This window comes from Panicum hallii, chromosome 9 (assembly GCF_002211085.1).
Source record: "Panicum hallii strain FIL2 chromosome 9, PHallii_v3.1, whole genome shotgun sequence".
In the NCBI taxonomy this organism is placed as follows: Eukaryota; Viridiplantae; Streptophyta; class Magnoliopsida; order Poales; family Poaceae; genus Panicum; species Panicum hallii.
In genome coordinates this window covers 26,702,273-26,724,394 of record NC_038050.1, presented here as the reverse complement: position 1 = coordinate 26,724,394, position 22,122 = coordinate 26,702,273, and the positions used below count along the sequence as shown (strand labels likewise).

Genomic DNA, 22,122 nt, shown 5'->3' with positions numbered 1-22,122 from the left:
TTTTTGCCATGCATGCTGAAAGAATTTCTGCTTTCAGTAAATCTGAACATAACGCATCGAGAGTTCAAGACCACAGTTCACCAACTTTGGTTGGGCGTAGAATAATTAAATAACAGCTAATGTATGTTCCTGATCAGGACAGACTCATGCACAAGTTAATCTTTTTGTAAATCATGTTTAGCATATTGCTTTGCGTCATGGCCGCAGAGTGTAATTGCGTACACAACAACGAACGCTCATTTTATTGATCGAGTACTTGGAACACAAAGCCAACACGAACGTATGCTTGACGCGATCGAGTACATGAGCTGACCGCGCTGTACATATACAGTATTAAGTCATGAGCCTCTTGGACAGATCAATAGCACTCCTTCATGCATGGCACGCAAGGCACATGAGCTTCTACTTGACGACGATGTCGACGCTGATCTTCCTGCGCGCCTGCTCCTTGATCTTGGCGATGCAGACCCTCAGCACGCCGGACTTGAGCTCGGCCTCCACTCCCTCCTTGCTGTACCCGGCCGGGAGGAGCAGCCGCGCGTAGATCACCTCGCCGTCCTGTGTCGCCGCCTCCTTCCCTGCTTCGCTGGCGGCCGCCGTGCCCCTTCTACTGCCCTGGGGACGATAATCCATGGCGCCGCCGCCGCTGCCTGTGTTCCGTTGGCCGATGTCCCCACCGGCGACTTGGATCTTCTTCTTGATGACGAGCACGTCCTCGTCGATCTCCACGGCGAGGTCCTCCCCGGACTGCCCAGGCACCTCGAACCACAGGTTCACCTTGCCGGGCTCCTCCTCCACCTGCCACCGTTCCTCACGCGGTGACACCGGATGCACCAGAACTTTAGACAACACAGCATCAGAATGCAGTGGTTGATAAGCAGGCCGACATGAACAATTTTTGGTGTGCGTATAGATATTAAGAAATGTATTTCCAAATGGCGATGTAATTTGGCTGTATATATCTACCAGGTGGATATAGAGGCTGGTTTATCCTTTATCTAAAAAATGGTGATGTAGTTACTTTGAATTTTTTAGAAAGAATGGATGTGTTTGCAGCTGATGCGTGATATATTTTACATGGGCATTTATTTATCTTGTTGCGTTCAACTGAAATGCACACAACTAATTAAAATGCAGTATATTCACATGAACGAGAAAAAATTAGATCGCCTAGCTTACCAAATGCAGGGATATTAAACGGATGCAAATCCGTCTTTGGGTTGTGCTCTCCTTTTGCGCTGAATGCACGACACATAGAAAGGGGCCGGGATCTCCACTGGGAAGAAAGGGAAGCCACCGCTGCTGGTCTCCCGGACTGAAGCTGCCTGCCGGAGGAAATTACCGGCCGCACCGCCGTCACACTCCTCAGAAGGGAGCAGGAAGTGACCGTCGACATTGCACTTCCTTGATTCGAGTAACTCTATCGCTCGACTCAGATCGGGAAGGAGACTGTAAGAATGTAGTATGGTGAGGTGGAGAAGATTGTGAGGGGCTTTATATATAGATAGATGAAAGAGAAAGAGAGAGGATGGAGAGAGAGAGAGAGAGAGAGAGAGAGAGAGAGAGGAGCTGACAAGGTTACCTTTGCTTGGTCCATGAATCAGAGGAATAAAGTGGTTTCTGCCTTGCTTTCTCATGAAGGGATTTGCCATTGGTGCAAATTATGCTAATCTTGTAGTTGCAAGCTAAGGCTGAGAAAAGAACAAGACCAGGTGATGCATGCAATTCTTTTTTGCTTGCTATTATGTGGTCTAGACTGAAGGTGACCGCAAAATCTGATTGCTGTACGCGAGCTTGGTCCAGCACGAAAATCCAGATTCCAGATTGGTTGATTCCTTGCTTCCTTGGGGCATTGCAGCAATTTTTTTTTTGCCAGGTTTGTAAAAATGTACACCGTTCAAATGTTTGCGTTCGCTAAGTTAGAAAATAAGAAAAAACATAGACCAACCATAGAGCTTGGAACTTTGTGCTGTTTTCCCACCAGAACAAATTTATTTCTAGTTTTCCTGGTAGCAACAAGTTGTTGACACTTCAATCCGAAAGTAATTGGTTCTCATAGCTTAAAAGGGGAAGAGAGCGAATTAGGCAATCTAAAAACATTAACCTATGGCTTCCATACTATGCATAAAATTTGAACCAGATCAATCTATCTAGATGTGCAACTATAGTTCAACCAATATTTAACCCATTCAAAAAAGAGTTTTGCAACCTAGAGATAATCCAAAAGGAGTTACTATAAAAAAGTAAAGCACACAAATTGCAATTATGAAATGCGGAAACGCAAATGAGTGATTTAGAGAGATGCAAACTTGGCACTATGATTTTATCCCGTGGTATTGGTACACATATATCACCTCTAGTCCATATTGGAGCTCCACCACGGATATGCTCCCGATCCCGATCGCCAAGTCTCTTTTGGTCAAGGTCTTGGCCTCACTGCTAAAGCTCTCGCCATGCTGGATGAGAAGCTTGCCATAAAGGCAAGGCTCACCACTCCGTTCCACCGGTCACCTTGACATCGTCTTCACTAGAAAGTTTCCGTACCAAGAAAGAGGTCTTCTCGTTCCACGTACACGATTATTGTCGCCGCTCCACACCAAGCTAGAGGATCAATAATTTATCGGCGAGCCACTAAAACTTCAAGGGACCAGCGCACCAAGCTTACAATGTAGCAACACCTTTCTCACTAATTTTCTATAGGCATAACCTAGGACTAACACCCTCTAAGCATGTGCTAAAGTCTTGGATATGATCTCTCAGCACCATGGTGGTTTGGATGTCTTTATCTGTGTGTATGAGCTTTATGTAGACTCTAGCAACCCCAAATGGGTGAGTAGATAGGGTACAAATAGCCTAACAACTCCATAAAGTTGTTGTTCCAACGGCTATAAAAAATACAGTAGCACCGGATGAACCGATGCAGTATCCGAGCAAGTATGTTCATGCGGTACCCTTTCAACCACATACCGTTGGCAACCTTTGCCCAAAGCCCTTTTTGCTTGCGTCATTGAGCCTATGCTAGATACGTGGCTTGCTGCAGTATCCCGTCGGTTCATACAGGGCTGAAACAATTTCTTACAAAATCTTCTGGGACTGAAACATACCCTCTGAGTTAGTAATGGTCTGCACTTTAGGCTCCCTTTGGTTCAGCTTCCCAGCTCAGAATCGCGTTGGAGAAATCGGATTGGCAACCAAAGGGTTCCGGCAAACGAAGCGATTCCGGTGAATCTACCGATTCCAGCCAGTGCGAAGTGAAATCGGTAGCGAGCCCAGATTTCCCAGCTGCGGCGCGTTATTTACCCGCTATGCCATCGGTTACAATGATCGCGAATCGTTTTTTGTTCCCGTGAGCTTCTCTTTCCTCCATCCACGAGCTGCAGGTGCTCCCGCCGCCGCCCCCACACCCCCCCGACGCCCCCGCCGGCCCCGCCGCGCCCCCCGACGCCCCCCAACGTACCGCCTGCTGCCCCCGCCACCCGCCCCCGACGCGGCCCCCGCCGCCCGCCCCGCGCCGCCCTCCGACGCGCCCCGCAGCGCCCCCCGCCGACCCCGCCCCCGCCGCCCCCCGACGCGCCCCGCCGCGCCCCCCCCCCCCCCCCCCGCACCCCGATCGAGGTGCAGCGCCGGCGGGTGGGCGGGGGGTGGACGAGTCGCCGGATCTCCTTCTACGCCTCCTGCACCTACTTCCGGCTCATCATCCTCCAGATCCCGCTCTTCCGGTCGGTAACAGATCGCTGCCACGCTCCCTTCCATCTACTCCCCACGAGCAATAATCTACCAGTGCATTGCTTTCTCCTTGACTTTCCAGTTCTCGTAGATTTCGGCGACTCTGAGCGCCGGGCGTGCTTATGTTTGGGGCTAGATCCATTATTTACTAACTCATGATTAGTTCTCGTGCTTTTGCTGTATGTGGGCGTCGAGAGGGTTGAACGCAAGTTTTGTGATTCCGTGCCTTGATGTCGTAGTGTTGAACGCTTTTACACACTCATTGCGGTAGTGTTTTGTTTCCATGTCTTGTTGTGGTAAACCTTACTGGTTACTTCTGTCAGTGCTAGTGCTTGCGTGATTGCCATCTCAAAAACGGCAAGCACCCCTACTGGTGCGAAAAGGCCTGCACATAAGCACATTGATTATATCTAAGAAAGTACACTTCTGGAACTGGAAACCTCAGGATGCAGTAGTTCCTGGATTTTACAGTGTTTCTCAAAGTCTCTGTGTGCTGTTAGTATGAGAGTGCAGCAGCAGTTTGGCCAAGTGTTCATTTCTGTGTGCTGTTAATAAAGTTTGACTGGATAGAGTCCTAAAATGACCTACATTTGGAATGGAGGGAGTAAAGGTTTATAGCTAATTCCATTCGAAGTTTCACTGATGCTGTTTACTGAGACTATGCAGTGTCTGAAGATTATATATGTGCGCAAATGCACATATTTCCACAACCTATCTGAAATAAAGTTGTCTTTTCTCAAAATTCCCTTTTACAACATTGTTCACTGGTGACCATACATTTAGGATTATCTTATCAATTTCTAGAGTTACACATGTAGCTGTTCATGTCATCTTCTAACTATAGTGCCAGAAATTTTTGTACTCATGTACCAAATTTCCATCTTGTTACCATTTTGCAATGATGTTTCAGTTAACTCATCATATGATAAACTATGCCACTGGCTTCTAAATATTTTGATGCTTACATTGATCTTTATTGGCAGGAAGGTCAGCATCACGCCCTGCTCCGCGTGCTGCTCCAGTGAGAAACCCACCACAGCCAGGTACTTTTGTGATTTACAACAATATAATGAATAGAAGCGTGACTTGACATTTGATTTTAATTTGGTGTTGTTGCATGGTTTGTATTTGGGTATTATATCTTCTTGACAACACTATTCGAATTTGTAACTGGTCATACCAGTTTTACATTTACATTCTGGCAGCTTGATAATTCTTTTTATTCACACTAGTATGACTGAGAAGGCGGTGTGGGATAAGGAAAATGTGAAGCACTTCTGTGACATATGCATGCGTGAGGTTAATGCTGGGCATAGGCCATTAGGTCATTTGAACAAAGTCGGATGGAAGAATGTTGCAGAAAAGTTTGAACACATAACTGGTTGGAAACTAGAACATTTGCAACTCAAGAATAAATGGGATAGTCTGAAAAGAAGTTATACTGTTTTTATGGAGTTAAAAAATGCTGCCACTGGACTTGGTTGGAATGATGAAAAGCAGACCGTAGATTGTTCAAATGAATGGTGGAACGAGCATCTTGCGGTGAGTGTCGCAAGAATTATCATTTTGTAGTTTTGTTGGATATTTTGTACTATCTAATTGAACCATTGTATTGCAGAGATGTCACGATCCAAGTAATGGAAGGAAATGCAAACATGTTCAGTTTAGAAAACGTGGTCCGGACAACTTGGAGGCGATGCACATCATGTTTGGAAGTGCACATGTTACTGGGGCATCTGCTTCCATACCGGGAGATTTGTCTGATAATTGCAGTGATGATGAAGTGCATGAGCTTGAGAGAAGCCCCTCAAATATCGACATGTCCAGTATGCTCCAACATAAAGGCAAGAAGCGTAAAGGCCCTTCTTCTACGTGTGCGGATGACAAGGAAGAGAAAAGTCCATTTTTACATCTGTACAAGCAAACCTGCAGCAAGATCGAAGATGGAGTGAACAAGATTACCAGTAGTATAGAAGCTTCATCGGCCCCTTATATGACCAGCAACATTCCTACCCTTGCGGAGGCCTTGAGGATGGTGAAAGAATGTGAAGTACAGGAGAAAACTTGCCTCATGCATACAGCTGCAATGTCGATAATGAAACCTGATTTTAGGGAGCTCCTCGGATTGCTGGACACAAATGAAGGAAGACTTGATTTGCTGCAAAGGGAGCATGAGATGAAGAAGTTGCCTTAATCATTATGTTCAATCTTGTTATGTGAATCCTTACTGTTGTTTGGACCATTATATTGTTGTTCTTGTGTTTCCAAACCTTTATGTTTGAGTCCTTGTTTGTTCGGACCCGTATTTGTATGAAACCTTTATGTTTGCGTCCTCATTTGTTCAGACCTGTATGTTGATAATCTGAAATGTGACTTATGGTATGTACTTGTTATGCTTATGCTTGCAGAGGCATGGACGATTTGGCAAAGAAGGGTCACAATGGACTTCAACTTCTAGCCGAGTTGTCCAAGCAGGCTGCCACCATTGGACATTTAGGTGACCAGTACACCGAAAGGTACTTGAATAAAAATGATTACAGAAATCCTCAACAATCTGGAATTGAGTGGGTCGAAGAGTGCCTAGCTGCCCCTAGATATTTCTACAAGATGTTTAGGATGACTCCTGAGGTTTTCTGGGTAATTCATAATTTGCTTGTCGCTAACTACGGTTTGAAGTCAACAAGCAATGTTTCATCTGTGGAGTCACTAGCTATGTTTTTATGGATTGTTGGAGGACCTCAATCTTTTTCTCAAGCTGAAAACCGCTTCGTTCGGTCCCTATGGACAGTTCACACTAAATTTAAGGAAGTCTTGAAATGTTTGAGAAAATTAGCAAAAGATAATATCACTCCGAGGGATCCTACTTTCAGTACGGAGCATGCAAAGATTAGAGAAAACCGTTTCTGGCCTCATTTCAAAGATGCTATTGGAGCCTTAGATGGGTCACATGTACAAGTTTCGGTACCTACAGAGGATGTTGTCAACCACACATGTCGGCATGGGTACACATCGTAAAATATTCTAGCAGTTTGTGATTTTGATATGAGGTTTACTTTTGTGGTTACGGGTTGGCTAGGCTCTGCACATGACACACGGATCCTCAATCATGTCTTAACAAATTTTGGTGACAAATTTCCGAAACCACCTGCAGGTACAAATGCTAAGTTTGTGTATACTTTGGTATTATTTGAAGTATAAGTCATGAAGTATATGTCATTAACTTGTGTTCTTTTTTAGGCAAATACTATCTTGTGGATTCCGGTTATCCGAACCGAACCGGATATCTTGCTCCTTATAAAGGAAGTACATATCATCTACCCGAATTTCATCTTCGCAGACAGCGAGCAACTCAAGGGAAATATGAGATGTTCAATTATTTGCATTCATCCCTTCGCAATGTAATTGAGCGTGCATTTGGAGTACTTAAGCAAAAGTGGCGTACATTGAAGTCGATGCCAAGTTTCTCAACTCGTACGCAGGCGCATATCATTATGGCTTGCATGGCATTGCACAATTTCATTCGTGATAGCGCGTTACAAGATGATGCGTTTGATAAATGTGATGAAGATGAGAACTATATGCCGCTGTAAGGATCGATGGACCAAGAGGGGGGGTGAATTGGGCCTTTTTTCAAATTCGAAAACAAAGTAAAGCAATCTTAACCTATGCAATGCTAGTAAGGCACCAATTCACCAACCGGATAACTAAGCTACCTACACAAGCTAAGAGAGATAAAAAGAGAAGTAAAGCCTAGCAAGGTAGAGCAAAGTTATGATCTCCAAGTCAAGCACATGAATAAATTGCATGAAAGAAAATGCTTGAATAAAGAGAGTGGACAAGAGATGACCGAATTTTTTTCCCGTGGTATCGATGTGTTGGCACACACCCCTAATCCACGTTGTGACACTCACAAAGAGTCTTGTCACCTCCCAAGTCACCGAGACGAGAGCGCTCACTAAGAGTCTCCGTTCACCATCCCGGCGTGGTGGAGATCAAGCCACGTACAATCTTCTTCTCCGGGCTCCCACAATCCTTGGCAAGCTCCGCGAGAAACACTTCGATCACCAAGATCGCCTAGGTGATGCCAATCACCAAGAGTAACAAGCTAAGGCCTTCACTTGAGCAAGAACCGATCACCAAGAACGGATGCACACAAGCTTCTCTCTACTCAAGTCCTTACTCTTGCTTCTTGATTGATTGAATGAACAAGTATGTGAAATGATGAAGCTCAAGGTGGCTCTTGACTATATTATGAGTGTTTGGATGTTGCCTGGTGTCAAGAGTAGCAAAATGACCCATTGGAGGGGTATATATAGGCAGCTCACACGAATAGAGCCGTTGGTGAAAAAGCTGCCAGAAAACTGCGTAGCGCCGGTTAATCCGACGTACCTCCAATAGTCATCGTCGGTTTAACCGGTGATTGTAAACTGCCCCTTCTGAAAACTAGCCGTTACAATTTGGGCAGATTAACCGTCGTACCATCGGTTTAACCGGTGAGTGTAGTTGTCCACTGATCAACTGAAAAACCAAGTCTCTGGACAACTGCACCGACGTCCCATTTCAAACATCGTCGGTTTAACCGGTGTATTGACTTGAAATACCCTGGAAAAACCAACTCTGGACTAAATGCACCGATGTTAAATTCAAACACGTCGGTTTAAACGGTGTATTGATTTGTCCAGACTATGCTGACTTCGTTTAACCGACGTATAGAAAGTTGAGAGCGTCGGTTAAACCGGCGTTAAGGATTTTTCCTAATTTTGCCTTTTCTGATTTGAGTCTTGAATGAAATCCAAATATTCTTGAGATATGAGTTGAGAGCCACTAATTTGAACTTCTAGAAACCTGAGTGACCATTGTGTGCATCCATTTTCAAATGACCATGTCCATGCTCAAGTTACTTAGCCTTAACCCCTCTTAATAGTGCGATCACTACAAAACTATAAAACTATACTAACCTAAGTGTCCTTCTCAACCTTATGACACTTAGGACTAGAAAGATCCTTAGTCTTGACATATGATTGAGTTGAATGCCGAGATCACCTTTTTGAATAACGAAAATTAGGGGCCTCTTTTGACATATGACCAAATGAGCGATAACGATCTATTAAGCTGCACAAACTCATTAGTCACAATAATGGTTGTCATTAATCACCGAAACATACCTTGAGGGCCTAGATGCTTACAGCCGCGAGATGAGGACGACACCGAGGAACCAGAAGTGGCGCAACTAGAAGTGGATGAAATTATTGAGGAGGAGAACGAGGTTACCATGAACATTGTTCGTGATAACATAGCTAATGCTTTGATTAGTTGAAGATAATATTTTAGTTAGGTCGATGTGGATCTATATATCTTTTGTATTAATTATATATGTCAAACAATTCTAATTATGTTAATTTCTTTTCCAAAACGATCATCTACGTATCCTTACGATTAATCAGCATATAAACAGTCCTATACAGTCTCAAGGACCAAACAGCTTTCAGCTTTCCCACAGCTGTCAGCTCACAGCAGCTTTCCCATAGCTGATTCCACAAATCAGATTTTCAGGAATCCACAGCTGTACCAAACACACCCTTAGTCCGCTGCCACTGACCTGGGTACAAGATCATCCGGTATCGATGAAAATGAACGCTTTTTCGTCGGCAACCGACGAACATATAGCTATTTTCGTCGGCCAACTAGGCCGACGAAAATAAACACCAGATTTCGTCAGCTGCGCTGGCCGATGAAAAGGATAGAGTTTGTTTCGTCGGTCTAGAAGACCGATGAAAACAATTTACTTAGTTTTTTCGGCTCCGCTAGCCGACGAAAATACTGGATACGCTCCAGTATTTTCGTCGGCCACGTGGCCGACGAAAATACTGGGCGCCTGGTAAAAACAGTTGCTGCATTTTCCATAGTTTTGCAGAATTACAAATATCAGTTTTGCAGAATTACAAATAACAGTTAATTAATATAAAAATAGCCATCCATAACACAATCGTAAAATACATCATCACACAATCATGAAATACATCCAATACGTGCAATCATGAAATTCATAGTCTAAATGATATATATGTGTCAACGAAACGCAAAAGCTAAAATTAATGAGGGGTGATATTATGTCCGCTGCCGCCGTCACCTCCAGAAATGTTACGCGCTGTCGATGCTGGCGTGGACGGGCTGCCAGAAACTCCTCAAGAATGACTACTCGTCGAATCCTGATTATAGTCAAAGTTAAATGTATATAGTCCTTATATATAAGAAAATTTGAGTATTGCTAATTATACGAAAGAATTACCACTTGTGGAGATGGTAGATGCATGTATGGTGCAAAAGTTGCGGTGGTGGAGGAGGTGAAGGAAGAGGTGGCAAATTAAATTATGATCCAAGGGTAGCCGCTAACATTTCTTAAAAGCCGATAGTAAATCAGGTATCTTATAGCAATGAAAAGGGCACAATAACTTGAAAAATATCAAACTTGCATATTAGCTGAAGCTGTCGTTGCTGAGCGGAAAAAACCTTGCATGTACTCTTGTTGTTGTCTTTCCCACTCCTCTTGCCTCTGCATGGCCTCTCTATGCTGCCTTATCTCCTCCTGCAGTCGACTTTCCCTTTCGTAGGCCTGAGAACTCTAAGAGGACTGAAAAGACCTTGCCTCACTCAAAGCACCACTTGTATCAATAACACCTGAAGAAGTGTCCAGAACCTACGGTCGACCCTGCTGTCACGTGTCACGGGGAACCAGTCCTCCTCCTGAACACTCCACCTGAGCCTGTTGACCTTCGCCGCATTGGCCTTGGTCAAGTTCTGGAGCAGCACACGTGGCTCCAGACGCACAACAGTGTCCATGCGGAACACTGTGCGCTCGGCCGCTAGGGCCTCGGCTCGACGAGCTGCTGCTGCTGCTGCTGCGGACCTGCGAGGCTCCTGTGGCTGGTGACCTCCTCGCGTCCTCGGTCTAGTGCGACGCTCGGTCGCTGGCGAAGTGTCTCCTGCTGGGGACGTCTGCCGAGTGCGGCCAGAACGTCGTAGAGTCGGTGACTCCTGTGTGCCCTGCCCCTGTGACTGCTCAGACTGCTCTGCCTCTGTAACTGAATCTGACTCTGCAGCTGAACGTGACTGATCTGACTCTGCTGCTGCTGCCGCAGTCGTGGCTCTGGTGGCCCTGGCACCTCTGACTCTGCCCATACCTCGACCTCTGCCTCTGCCCCTGGCTGGCGGATCCCTGATCGCGAACGGGCGAGCACGGCCTGATGCCTGCTCCTCGGCAGCCTTAGCCACCATCTCGGCCCTCTCGGCCTCTCTCGCTGCATGAGTCCGCTTGCGAGCGGGCTCCTCGACCACAATCTCCTTCCACTTCCTCTTCTCACGACCCATCCTGACAATAGCGAATGACAGGGACGCGGCGCTGCGAGCTACGGCGAGCGCGATGGCGGTTGCGCGCGGGCGGCACAAAGCAGTGGCGATGTCGGTGGTTGCGCGGCAGCGCAAGGCGGTGGCGAAGGCGGTGGTTGCGCGCGGGCGCAGGTGATGGCGGCGCGGAAGGCAGTGGCGGCGGCGCGGTGGCGCGCGGGCGGCGCAGAAGGCGGTGGTGGCGCAAGACGTGCGGGCGGCGGCACGGTGGCGGTGCAAGGTCGTGTGGGCGGCGGCGCGGTGGCGGTGCAGTGGCGATGGCGCGGTGGCGAGGAGGTGGCAGAAGGCGGAGAGTCGGAGGATGGGAGTGGCGGCGCGCGGGCAACAGATATATGACAGGTGGACCCCGCGGATTATCTTATCGCCGGTTGATCCGACGCTTAGGGTTCAAACATCGGTTGATTGCGTCGGTGTAGTTTACCAGAGATTCCACCGAATCTGCATCTGAACACCGGTTTAACCGATGCTCCGATAAATGAACTCGCCGGTTGAACGACACAAATGCCGGTTGATTACTGGGTCAGATCTGTGATACGTTCACCGGTTGATCCGATGCTCCGTTATTTGTATACACCGGTTGAACGCTTGAATTGACTGAGCTGTAGCTGAAATTTAGTAACGCCGGTTAAACCGATGGGTAAAGATCCATTGAGCGTCGGTTTAACCGGTGAAGCCAAAAACCTTCACTCAGCTCACTCTTCTATGCTAAGTCCAATAAACTTATAAAATTTAAATAAACTCAAGTTAATGGACTTGCATAGGCGACTTTACCCCTCAAAGCAAATGGGATAGCTCACTAGCTTAGATAATTTTTCTTTTCAAACACAAGGAAAAGCCGCAAGAGAGACAAAATGCCAAATAAAATGTATGAGCCATGTCATAGGAATGTTGAAGAAGGAAAGCTTCAAACTCATCATAACATTGCTCACTAGGCAATAGCGCACCTAACACTTTACTCTTTTCACTTTTCATGAATTAAGATCTTGTATATGAAACAAGTCTCATTTTCATCAAGTGCTCTCCTTTGTGACCCTTACGCATGCAATGATAATGCAAGCTACAACCACATGCGAAAGTAAGGCAAACATGAAGTGCACATCTATATGACAAGAAATGCATAGTAAGAATTTAAATTTTACTTGTCAAGTTTGAACCCACGGGAAGCTTCTTCATGATGAGCCTTTCTACAAGCCTAGAGGAAAACAAGTGGACCACCACCTCTAGCTACACCCTTGCTCATCACTATCTTACCATGGTTAGACAAGTGTCTTATATGTATGCATTTTTCTATATGACATGGCAACTTACATGACGTTTGCCGCATCTAACACATTAAGCTCATTCCTTAGCCTAACAAAAGTACTCTCGTCTAAAGGTTTTGTGAAAATATCCGCCAATTGCTCCTCGGATCTCACACCTTGAAGGGAAATGTCCCCCTTGGCTTCGTGATCACGCAAGAAGTGATGGCGAATATCAATGTGCTTTGTGCGAGAGTGTTGAACCGGATTCTTGGCAATTTTTACGGCACTTTCATTGTCACAAAGGAGTGGTATCCTATCTAGTTTCACACCAAAGTCCAAAAGGGTTTGCTTCATATATAGGATTTGGGCACAACATGCACCGGCTGCTATATATTCCGCTTCCGCGGTGGACAAAGCCACAGAATTTTGCTTCTTACTCGACCAAGAAACTAGAGAGCGTCCAAGCAAGTGGCAACCCCCGGAGGTACTCTTGTGATCCACACGGCTTCCGGCAAAATCCGAATCCGAGTATCCCAAGAGATCTAAGCTAGCGCCTTTGGGGTACCACAAGCCTATGCTAGGGGTGTGCTTGAGATACCGAAGGATCCTATTCACAGCCGAAAGGTGTGATTCCTTTGGGTTAGCTTGAAAACGGGCACACAAGCACACACTAAACATTATATCGGGCCTAGATGCGGTAAGGTAAAGCAAAGACCCTATCATAGAACGATAGAGGGATTGATCAACCGATTTACCGTCCACATCCAAGTCGAGATGCCCATTGTTTGCCATGGGTGTCTTGATTGGCTTGCACTCATCCATCTTGAACGTCTTCAAGATATCTTTAGTATACTTTTCTTGATAGATGAATGTCCCTTCCTTCATTTGTTTGACTTGAAAACCATGGAAGAAGGTCAATTCGCCAATCATGGACATCTCGAATTCCCTAGACATCATGGTAGCAAACTCATGGCTTAGTAAATCATTAGTTGAGCCAAAGATAATATCGTCAACATAAATTTGGCAAATGAAAAGATCCCAGTTGACGTCTTTTGTGAACAAAGTCGTGTCCACCCTCCCGATCTTGAAGCCTTGCATGATTAGGAAGTCACGAAGCCTCTCATACCAAGCCCTTGGAGCTTGTTTGAGCCCATAGAGTGCTTTGTGCAACCTATAGACGTGGTTAGGATTCCTCGGATCTTCAAACCCGGGAGGTTGCTCAACATAAACAAGTTCGTTAATAACGCCATTTAAGAATGCACTTTTCACATCCATTTAATATAACTTTATGTTATGATGTGAAGAGTAAGTAAGAAGTATACGGATAGCTTCAAGTCTTGCGACCGGAGCAAAAGTTTCACCAAAATCCAAACCTTCAACTTGAGAAAACCCTTTTGCCACAAGTCTTGCTTTGTTGCGTACCACCACCCCATGTTCATCTTGCTTGTTTCGAAAGACCCACTTTGTGCCGATGATGTTCTTGTCTTTCAGAGGAGCTTCGAGGACCCAAACTTCATTGCGGGTGAAATTGTTCAATTCTTCTTGCATGGCCATCACCCAATCCGAGTCCTCAAGTGCTTTCTCTATGCTAGTGGGTTCAATGCAAGAAACAAACGAGTGATGTTCGCAAAAAGAAGCATGCTTAGAGAGAGTTCTTACTCCTTTGGAAGGACTACCAATGATTTGACCAATTGGATGATCCTTGGAGATGCGACCATGCTTCATTAGCGGTACTTGCGTGGATGCTTGTTGGGGTGGATCATGGGTGACTTGTGCTTGTGGTGGAACATTTTGCTCTTCTTGTTCTTGGACTTGGGGTTTTGGCGTTGACACATTTTCTTGAGGTAGTGGATCATGTTTTTCTTGATCTTCATTCACTTGGGGTGCCGTGGAGGTGCTTGGTGTAGATGAGGAAGATCCTCCCCCTTGATCATTGCCTTCATGCACCTCTTCCGGCTTGATATCCCCAATGGACATATTCTTCAACACTTCATCAATTTCTTCATCACCTACTTTTTCATAGCCAACAACCTCCTCTTGGGAGCCATTAGATTCATCAAACTCCACATCACATGTTTCTTCAACTAACCCAGAGGTTTGATTGAATACTCTATATGCTTTGGAGTTTGATACATAACCAAGAAAGAAACCTTCATCACATCTACTCTCAAACTTACCGAGCCTTTTCTTCTTATAGATGAAGCATTTGCAACCAAAGACTCGAAAGTAGGATATATTTGGTTTTCTCCCAGTGATGAGCTCATATGGAGTTTTCTTGAGGAGTCGGTGAGGATACACTCGGTTGGATGCATGACATGCCGTGTTGATTGCTTCCGCCCAAAACTTCTCGGACGTGCCATAATCATCCAACATTGCTCTTGCTAGGGTGATGAGAGTCTTGTTCTTTCTTTCCACCACTCCATTTTGTTGAGGCGTGTAGGTGGCGGAAAACTCATGCTTGGCTCCCTCTTCATCGCACCATTCTTCAATCTTCATATTCTTGAACTCGGTGCCGTTGTCACTCCGGATCTTCACAATTGGGAATTGTACTCCCTTTGAGCTTTTCTTGCAAATGTCTTGAAGATCTCTGGAGTTTCACCCTTATTGCCTAGAAACATGACCCAAGTGTAGCGTGAAAAATCATCAACGATTACTAGGCAATAGAGGTTACCACCAATGCTCTTGTATGATGTTGGACCAAAGAGATCCATGTGTAGTAGCTCGAGCGGCTTGGAGGTAGACAACATCGTCTTGATAGGATGATGTGTTGCAACTTGCTTCCCGGCTTGACATGCTTTGCATAACTTGTTCTTGTCAAAAGTGACATCCTTCACGCCGGTGATCATCCCTCTCTTGTGGGCTTTCTTGAGGTTGCTCATGCCAATATGAGCAATTCTTCTATGCCAGAGTTACCCAAGAGACGACTTGGTGAAGAGGCATGTCATGGTGCTTGTTTGCTTTGAAGAGAAATCCACTAAATAGATGTTGCCATGCCTAAACCCCGTGAATACCTAAGACTTGTCTTTTTCATGAGTCACTACAACACTATTCTTGTCAAAGGCACACGTTAGTCCAAGATCACATAATTGAGCAATAGAAATAAGATTAAAACTAAGTGCTTCTACAAACAAGACATTTGAAATGGATAAATCTTTTGAAATTGCTATTCTACCCAAACCTAAGACTTTCCCCCTTGAGTTATCACCATAGGTGACATGTTCATGATCACCGGGATCTTCAAGAGAGGTGAACATGCTATCATTGCCGGTCATGTGTTGAGAGCAACCGCTATCAAGTACCCAATGTTTTCCACCGGCTTTGTAGTTCACCTACACACATGAGAATTCACTTTTGAGTTTTAGGAACCGAAACAAGCTTTGGGCCTTGCACATGTGTGACAAGAGCTTTTGGGACCCAAAGTTGCTTAGGGAGCTTCTTCTTTGACTCCTTAGCAATTTTCCCAATGAACTTGGCCTTCACCTTGCCTTTCACTTTACTCAAGAGAAAATGGTTATTTTAAAACATTGATGAGTAATTCTTGGGTAAATTAGGAAGAGGACGTGATGGTAAAGTGCACTCCCTAGTGTGGTGCCCGGTGACTTGGCAATGTTGACAATATGAACCAACTTCCTTGATGAAGCTAATCTTGATCTCCGGAGAAGAAGTAGTAGCTATGTTTGGCTCCGGAAATGAACCAAGACCTCTCTTGCCATAGTCACGGGCATTGTTGAAGAGAATCTCCTTGTGGATGTATTCTCCTCTTGAGAGTTTCTCCACACTACTCTTGAGGCTTGCCACTTGATCCATCAATTCCTTTTCCCTAGAAGGAGCAAGCTTGGACACAATATTAGTGGCATTAGCACTAATGAATAGGTCATCACATGAAGTAGAAGCATTGACCTTTTCAAAAGTTTCAAGAGCAAATTTCTCAAGGCTTGGGTCAATTGCTTCATAGGCAAATTCAAGTTCTTGATACTTGTGAGCCAACTCCCTATGCTCTTGTTTGAGCTTTTTGTGGCTCTCTTCAACTTGCTTAGCAAGTACAAGTGACTCATCGTGCTTTTTGAGCAAGTCATTGTACTTACCAAGCAAGTCGGAGTGGGCAAGCTCTAATTTGGTATGAGTGCTCTCAAGAATTTTGACTTTGCCCTTTTCCCTCTTGATGACGGATGTATACTCATTAATGAGGTTAGTGAATTCATTAGGGTCAAACTCTTCATCACTATCATCTTCACTATCTACCTCACATACCTTGGTGTTACCTTTTGCCATGAGGCACATAGGAGGCGAAGGTAGTGGTGGTTCTTCATTGGTGAGGGCGATGGTGACGATGTCTTCTTCATCACTTGAATCTTCGCTTGATGAGACATCGGTCACCCACTCTTGTTTTTCCACCAAGAAGCTTTTCTTGGTGTGCCCTTTTTTCTTTGGGAAGAGCTTGATTTTCTTGTAATGGGTCTTCTTCTTCCCAAGTCTCTTGTTTTTGTTCATCCTTTCTTCTTCTTCATCATCGCTTGAATCATGGCGATGCTTGCTCTTGTTATCCTTGTTTCTTTTGTCCGGCTTGGGGCAATTTGGACGGATGTGACCTTTTTCTCCACAATTGTAGCAAATTTTGTTCTTGACATCCATTGGCCGGAACATTCCCTTTTTGGAGTCAAAGTTGAAACCCTTCTTATTGATCTTTTCATTCAAGCGTGTGAACTTTCTCATCATGAGAGCAAGTTCTCCATCATCTTCAACATCGGATGAGCTTTCTTGATGATCACCTTCTTCATTGCTTGAGCTTGAATCTTGCTTGATCATCTTGAGCTTGCGGGATTTGTTTGCCTTGGTTTTTAGAGCAATTGATTTGCTTGAAGTTGGCTCTTCGGAGATACCAAGAATACTCATTTCATGAGCTCAAATTTCCCCCACAAGTTCTCCTACTTCCATTATGTCAAGATTCTCCTTTTGAAGCATAGCATTGATGATGTTATACTTGGGCTTCGGGAGGAGCATGAGAATCTTGCGATTGATAGAGGCACTGTCAATTTTGGATATTTCAAGTGCATTAATGTCCTTGACAATGACATTCAAGCGAGAATACATATCATTGCAATTTTCATGAGCTAGCATTTTAAAGGAATCATACTTAGCTCTAAACAAGTGATATTTTGCTCACGAACTTTAGTGGAACCTTCATGAATTTCAATGAGCTCCTTCCAAATATCACTTGCTAGGTCCATGCCATTAACTCTAGCAAAGACTTCCTCACTAATGGCTTCGAAAATTGCATTTCTAGCCTTGGCATTCCATTTTAATTGTTTGGTGGTGGGAGTTCCGATGAACCCGGTCTTAGTTGCCGACCACACTTCGGGGGCAATCGCATCAAGGTATGCAGCCATGCGAACTTTCCAATAAGCAAAGTTCTTGCCTTCGAAGTGAGGCGGCGAACCACCAATCTTGGCCATAGCTCTAGGCGGTGAAGCCTAATGATCCAAATGAGCAACGAGGCTCTGATACCAATTGTAAGGATCGATGGACCAAGAGGGGGGGTGAATTGGGCCTTTTTTCAAATTCGAAAACAAAGTAAAGCAATCTTAACCTATGCAATGCTAGTAAGGCACCAATTCACCAACCGGATAACTAAGCTACCTACACAAGCTAAGAGAGATAAAAAGAGAAGTAAAGCCTAGCAAGGTAGAGCAAAGTTATGATCTCCAAGTCAAGCACATGAATAAATTGCATGAAAGAAAATGCTTGAATAAAGAGAGTGGACAAGAGATGACCGAATTTTTTTCCCGTGGTATCGATGTGTTGGCACACACCCCTAATCCACGTTGTGACACTCACAAAGAGTCTTGTCACCTCCCAAGTCACCGAGACGAGAGCGCTCACTAAGAGTCTCCGTTCACCATCCCGGCGTGGTGGAGATCAAGCCACGTACAATCTTCTTCTCCGGGCTCCCACAATCCTTGGCAAGCTCCGCGAGAAACACTTCGATCACCAAGATCGCCTAGGTGATGCCAATCACCAAGAGTAACAAGCTAAGGCCTTCACTTGAGCAAGAACCGATCACCAAGAACGGATGCACACAAGCTTCTCTCTACTCAAGTCCTTACTCTTGCTTCTTGATTGATTGAATGAACAAGTATGTGAAATGATGAAGCTCAAGGTGGCTCTTGACTATATTATGAGTGTTTGGATGTTGCCTGGTGTCAAGAGTAGCAAAATGACCCATTGGAGGGGTATATATAGGCAGCTCACACGAATAGAGCCGTTGGTGAAAAAGCTGCCAGAAAACTGCGTAGCGCCGGTTAATCCGACGTACCTCCAATAGTCATCGTCGGTTTAACCGGTGATTGTAAACTGCCCCTTCTGAAAACTAGCCGTTACAATTTGGGCAGATTAACCGTCGTACCATCGGTTTAACCGGTGAGTGTAGTTGTCCACTGATCAACTGAAAAACCAAGTCTCTGGACAACTGCACCGACGTCCCATTTCAAACATCGTCGGTTTAACCGGTGTATTGACTTGAAATACCCTGGAAAAACCAACTCTGGACTAAATGCACCGATGTTAAATTCAAACACGTCGGTTTAAATGGTGTATTGATTTGTCCAGACTATGCTGACTTCGTTTAACCGACGTATAGAAAGTTGAGAGCGTCGGTTAAACCGGCGTTAAGGATTTTTCCTAATTTTGCCTTTTCTGATTTGAGTCTTGAATGAAATCCAAATATTCTTGAGATATGAGTTGAGAGCCACTAATTTGAACTTCTAGAAACCTGAGTGACCATTGTGTGCATCCATTTTCAAATGACCATGTCCATGCTCAAGTTACTTAGCCTTAACCCCTCTTAATAGTGCGATCACTACAAAACTATAAAACTATACTAACCTAAGTGTCCTTCTCAACCTTATGACACTTAGGACTAGAAAGATCCTTAGTCTTGACATATGATTGAGTTGAATGCCGAGATCACCTTTTTGAATAACGAAAATTAGGGGCCTCTTTTGACATATGACCAAATGAGCGATAACGATCTATTAAGCTGCACAAACTCATTAGTCACAATAATGGTTGTCATTAATCACCGAAACATACCTTGAGGGCCTAGATGCTTACAGCCGCGAGATGAGGACGACACCGAGGAACCAGAAGTGGCGCAACTAGAAGTGGATGAAATTATTGAGGAGGAGAACGAGGTTACCATGAACATTGTTCGTGATAACATAGCTAATGCTTTGATTAGTTGAAGATAATATTTTAGTTAGTTCGATGTGGATCTATATATCTTTTGTATTAATTATATATGTCAAACAATTCTAATTATGTTAATTTCCTTTCCAAAACGATCATCTACGTATCCTTACGATTAATCAGCATATAAACAGTCCTATACAGTCTCAAGGACCAAACAGCTTTCAGCTTTCCCACAGCTGTCAGCTCACAGCAGCTTTCCCATAGCTGATTCCAGAAATCAGATTTTCAGGAATCCACAGCTGAACCAAACACACCCTTAGTCCGCTGCCACTGACCTGGGTACAAGATCATCCGGTATCGATGAAAATGAACGCTTTTTCGTTGGCAACCGACGAACATATAGCTATTTTCGTCGGCCAACTAGGCCGACGAAAATAAACACCAGATTTCGTCGGCTGCGCTGGCCGATGAAAAGGATAGAGTTTGTTTCGTCGGTCTAGAAGACCGATGAAAACAATTTACTTAGTTTTTTCGGCTCCGCTAGCCGACGAAAATACTGGATACGCTCCAGTATTTTCATGTGACAGTTCGTGTACTTGTAATGCTAGCCGTATATGTTGTTAGTGTGAAATATGTGTTTGTCTGCATAAAGCTTATGTGTGTTTATGTGAAGCTTTTGGAAAATTTAAAGTGCAAATAAAAAAAGGGTATTTTTGTAATTTTATAAAAGTATAAGACCTTTTGTGCAAGTATTTGATTTACAAAGTAACTTTTAAATTTACTCAGGACTAAAGTGTAAAAGTGCAAGTCATCATGACATGTCATAAATGCTTGCATTTAGGTCCTGAATTTTATAAAGTTTCATTCTTTAGGACAAAAGTAATTCAAATCCAACTTTTGCTCAAACTTTCACGTGTAAAGATGCAAGTTTTGAGTTTTTGAACTTGAGCCCTAAAGCAATGTTGTAGAGTTTGAAAAACTCTCCAACTTTCATTTTGGGCATTTCTTCATTCGGGTTTTAGATTGATTTGAAATTTATGCTTTACAAACAAGTCCCTGCAGTTTTCTGTAATTACGCATAAGTCCTTGGGAAATCCTAGTTCCCTTCCTCCTCTGCTTTCCCTCTCTCTGTTCCTTCTTATCCTCTACTGCCGGTGCATCTTTCTCCTGTCTCTCCCCCTCTCTCTATCCAAATCAGGCGCCGAGCTGGTACTGGACGTGCGGGCGGCTGCAGCAGGCCGGCGGTGCGCGGACGCGCGGCCGCAGGAGCCAGGCGCGCGCGCGGGCATCGCGGGAGGCGGCGCGGCCCAGCTGGCAGTGGCACAAGCGGGGGCGAGCGGCGCAGCTCGGGTCGAGCGCGCGGGTGAGCGGGCCCAGGACGGCGCGGGCGCAGCCCGCGGGAGTAGGCGAGCCCAGGCGGGGCGCGCGCAGGCGGGGCGGCCATAGGTGCGGAGGCTGGCGCGCGGGCGCTCTGCAGGCGGCGCGCAGGTGGCCCAGGCGTGCGAGGGGGCGCGGCTCGGACGGCTGTGGCGGGCGCCGGGCGTGTGGGCGCGGTGGCACAGGAGCCAGAGTGAATCCAGGAGCGGCGCTTGGTGTGGCTTGGCCGGCGCAGGGCTGAGCAGCGCGGCTCTAGGCGGCAGGAACATGGGCGCGCGGCTCGGGAGGCATGGAGCAGACGCGCGTGCGGAAGCGAGCTGGCGTGGCGGCTCGTGTGCAGAGCAAGCGGCGTGAACGGGCGCCGAGCTGGCGGCGTGAGCAGGCACTGGAACGGAGAGCGAGGGAGGAGTTGCGGCACGCGGGCGGCGCAGGACGCGGCAGTGTAGGGTTTCTGCGCGAATCGGTGCGGACACCCGGGGTCAAACGATGGTGACGTCCTGGGTTTACTCCCCTGCGACCTCCTGTGCAGACGAGCAACTACGGCACGCACGCGATTCGAGCGTGCGCGGAAGTGACGTGGCAAGACCGGAGTAAGCGCGGATCCGGCAATCGAAGAAAGAGAAGGAGCCATGCAGGGCAACGGCACCGGTGGAAAGCTATTGCGCGAGATGCAGGAACGCGACAGCCGTGTCAAGGACGCAGCTCAAGTGTTCGATGAAATGCCGATACGCGTGCTGCTGGAGGACGCGAGGGTCCTGCCGTTGGGCGAGGCGTCAAGGGTACAAGACACCGTCGGGCGGATGTTGCGACGGTGTGCAGAGCAACGGTGCGCCGATGCAGCACGACAAGGCCGAGACGACACCGGTCCAGCAGATAAGGAGGAAGAGGAGCGACAGCACGCGGTGGTCGAGGAGGAAACAGCGGCGCGGATTTGACAACAGCGGGTCCGCAAACAGCATGGCGTCCAGGGTTTCCTTCCAGGATTTGACCACGTCGAGTGCTCAGCGTGGGGCGGCGGAAGCCACAGATAGTGATGCGGCTACGAGTTTGGCGAGGCGAATCGGAAGGAGGGGTTGTGGAGCGAAGGCGGCAGTTAGGCGTGACGAGCTCGGAGGCGCCTCGATGCAATCAAGCACGGCAACCTTGCCCGGCAAGCTTCTTCGTCAACCACGGAGTCTCGTCATCA

General features: G+C 46.0%; 3 protein-coding genes across 3 annotated transcripts; 1 reads left to right on the top strand and 2 right to left on the bottom strand.

Moving 5' to 3' along the window:
- Positions 1–211: 211 nt before the first annotated feature.
- Positions 212–1,456, bottom strand: LOC112876672. Its single transcript, XM_025940829.1, has 2 exons — positions 1,180–1,456; positions 212–839 (listed from the first exon to the last, which is right to left on the bottom strand). Exons 1-2 carry the CDS (start codon positions 1,394–1,396, stop codon positions 403–405), a joined length of 654 nt encoding a protein of 217 aa, XP_025796614.1. The 5' UTR covers positions 1,397–1,456; the 3' UTR covers positions 212–402.
- A 1,461-nt stretch (positions 1,457–2,917) lies between these two features.
- On the top strand, positions 2,918–9,043 carry LOC112872966 (L10-interacting MYB domain-containing protein-like). Its single transcript, XM_025936001.1, has 7 exons — positions 2,918–2,934; positions 4,710–4,769; positions 4,959–5,268; positions 5,345–5,552; positions 6,072–6,075; positions 6,135–6,242; positions 8,905–9,043. The coding sequence occupies exons 1-7, from the start codon at positions 2,918–2,920 to the stop codon at positions 9,041–9,043; spliced, it is 846 nt and encodes a 281-aa protein (XP_025791786.1).
- Positions 9,044–20,704: 11,661 nt separating this feature from the next.
- LOC112872965 (Holliday junction resolvase MOC1, chloroplastic-like) lies at positions 20,705–21,205 on the bottom strand. The gene has a single exon (XM_025936000.1). It carries the CDS (start codon positions 21,203–21,205, stop codon positions 20,705–20,707), a length of 501 nt encoding a protein of 166 aa, XP_025791785.1.
- Between the last annotated feature and the right edge of the window lie 917 nt (positions 21,206–22,122).

Coding starts and splice junctions, on each gene's coding strand:
- LOC112872965 (XM_025936000.1), bottom strand. CDS start 21,205: ATGTTCCTGCCGCCTAGAGCCGCGCTGCTCAGCCCTGCGCCGGCCAAG.
- LOC112876672 (XM_025940829.1), bottom strand. CDS start 1,396: ATGTCGACGGTCACTTCCTGCTCCCTTCTGAGGAGTGTGACGGCGGTG. Junction 840..1,179: donor GTTTAATATCCCTGCATTTG/GTAAGCTAGGCG, acceptor TGTTGTCTAAAG/TTCTGGTGCATCCGGTGTCA.
- LOC112872966 (XM_025936001.1), top strand. Junction 4,770..4,958: donor GAGAAACCCACCACAGCCAG/GTACTTTTGTGA, acceptor TATTCACACTAG/TATGACTGAGAAGGCGGTGT. Junction 5,269..5,344: donor GGTGGAACGAGCATCTTGCG/GTGAGTGTCGCA, acceptor ATTGTATTGCAG/AGATGTCACGATCCAAGTAA.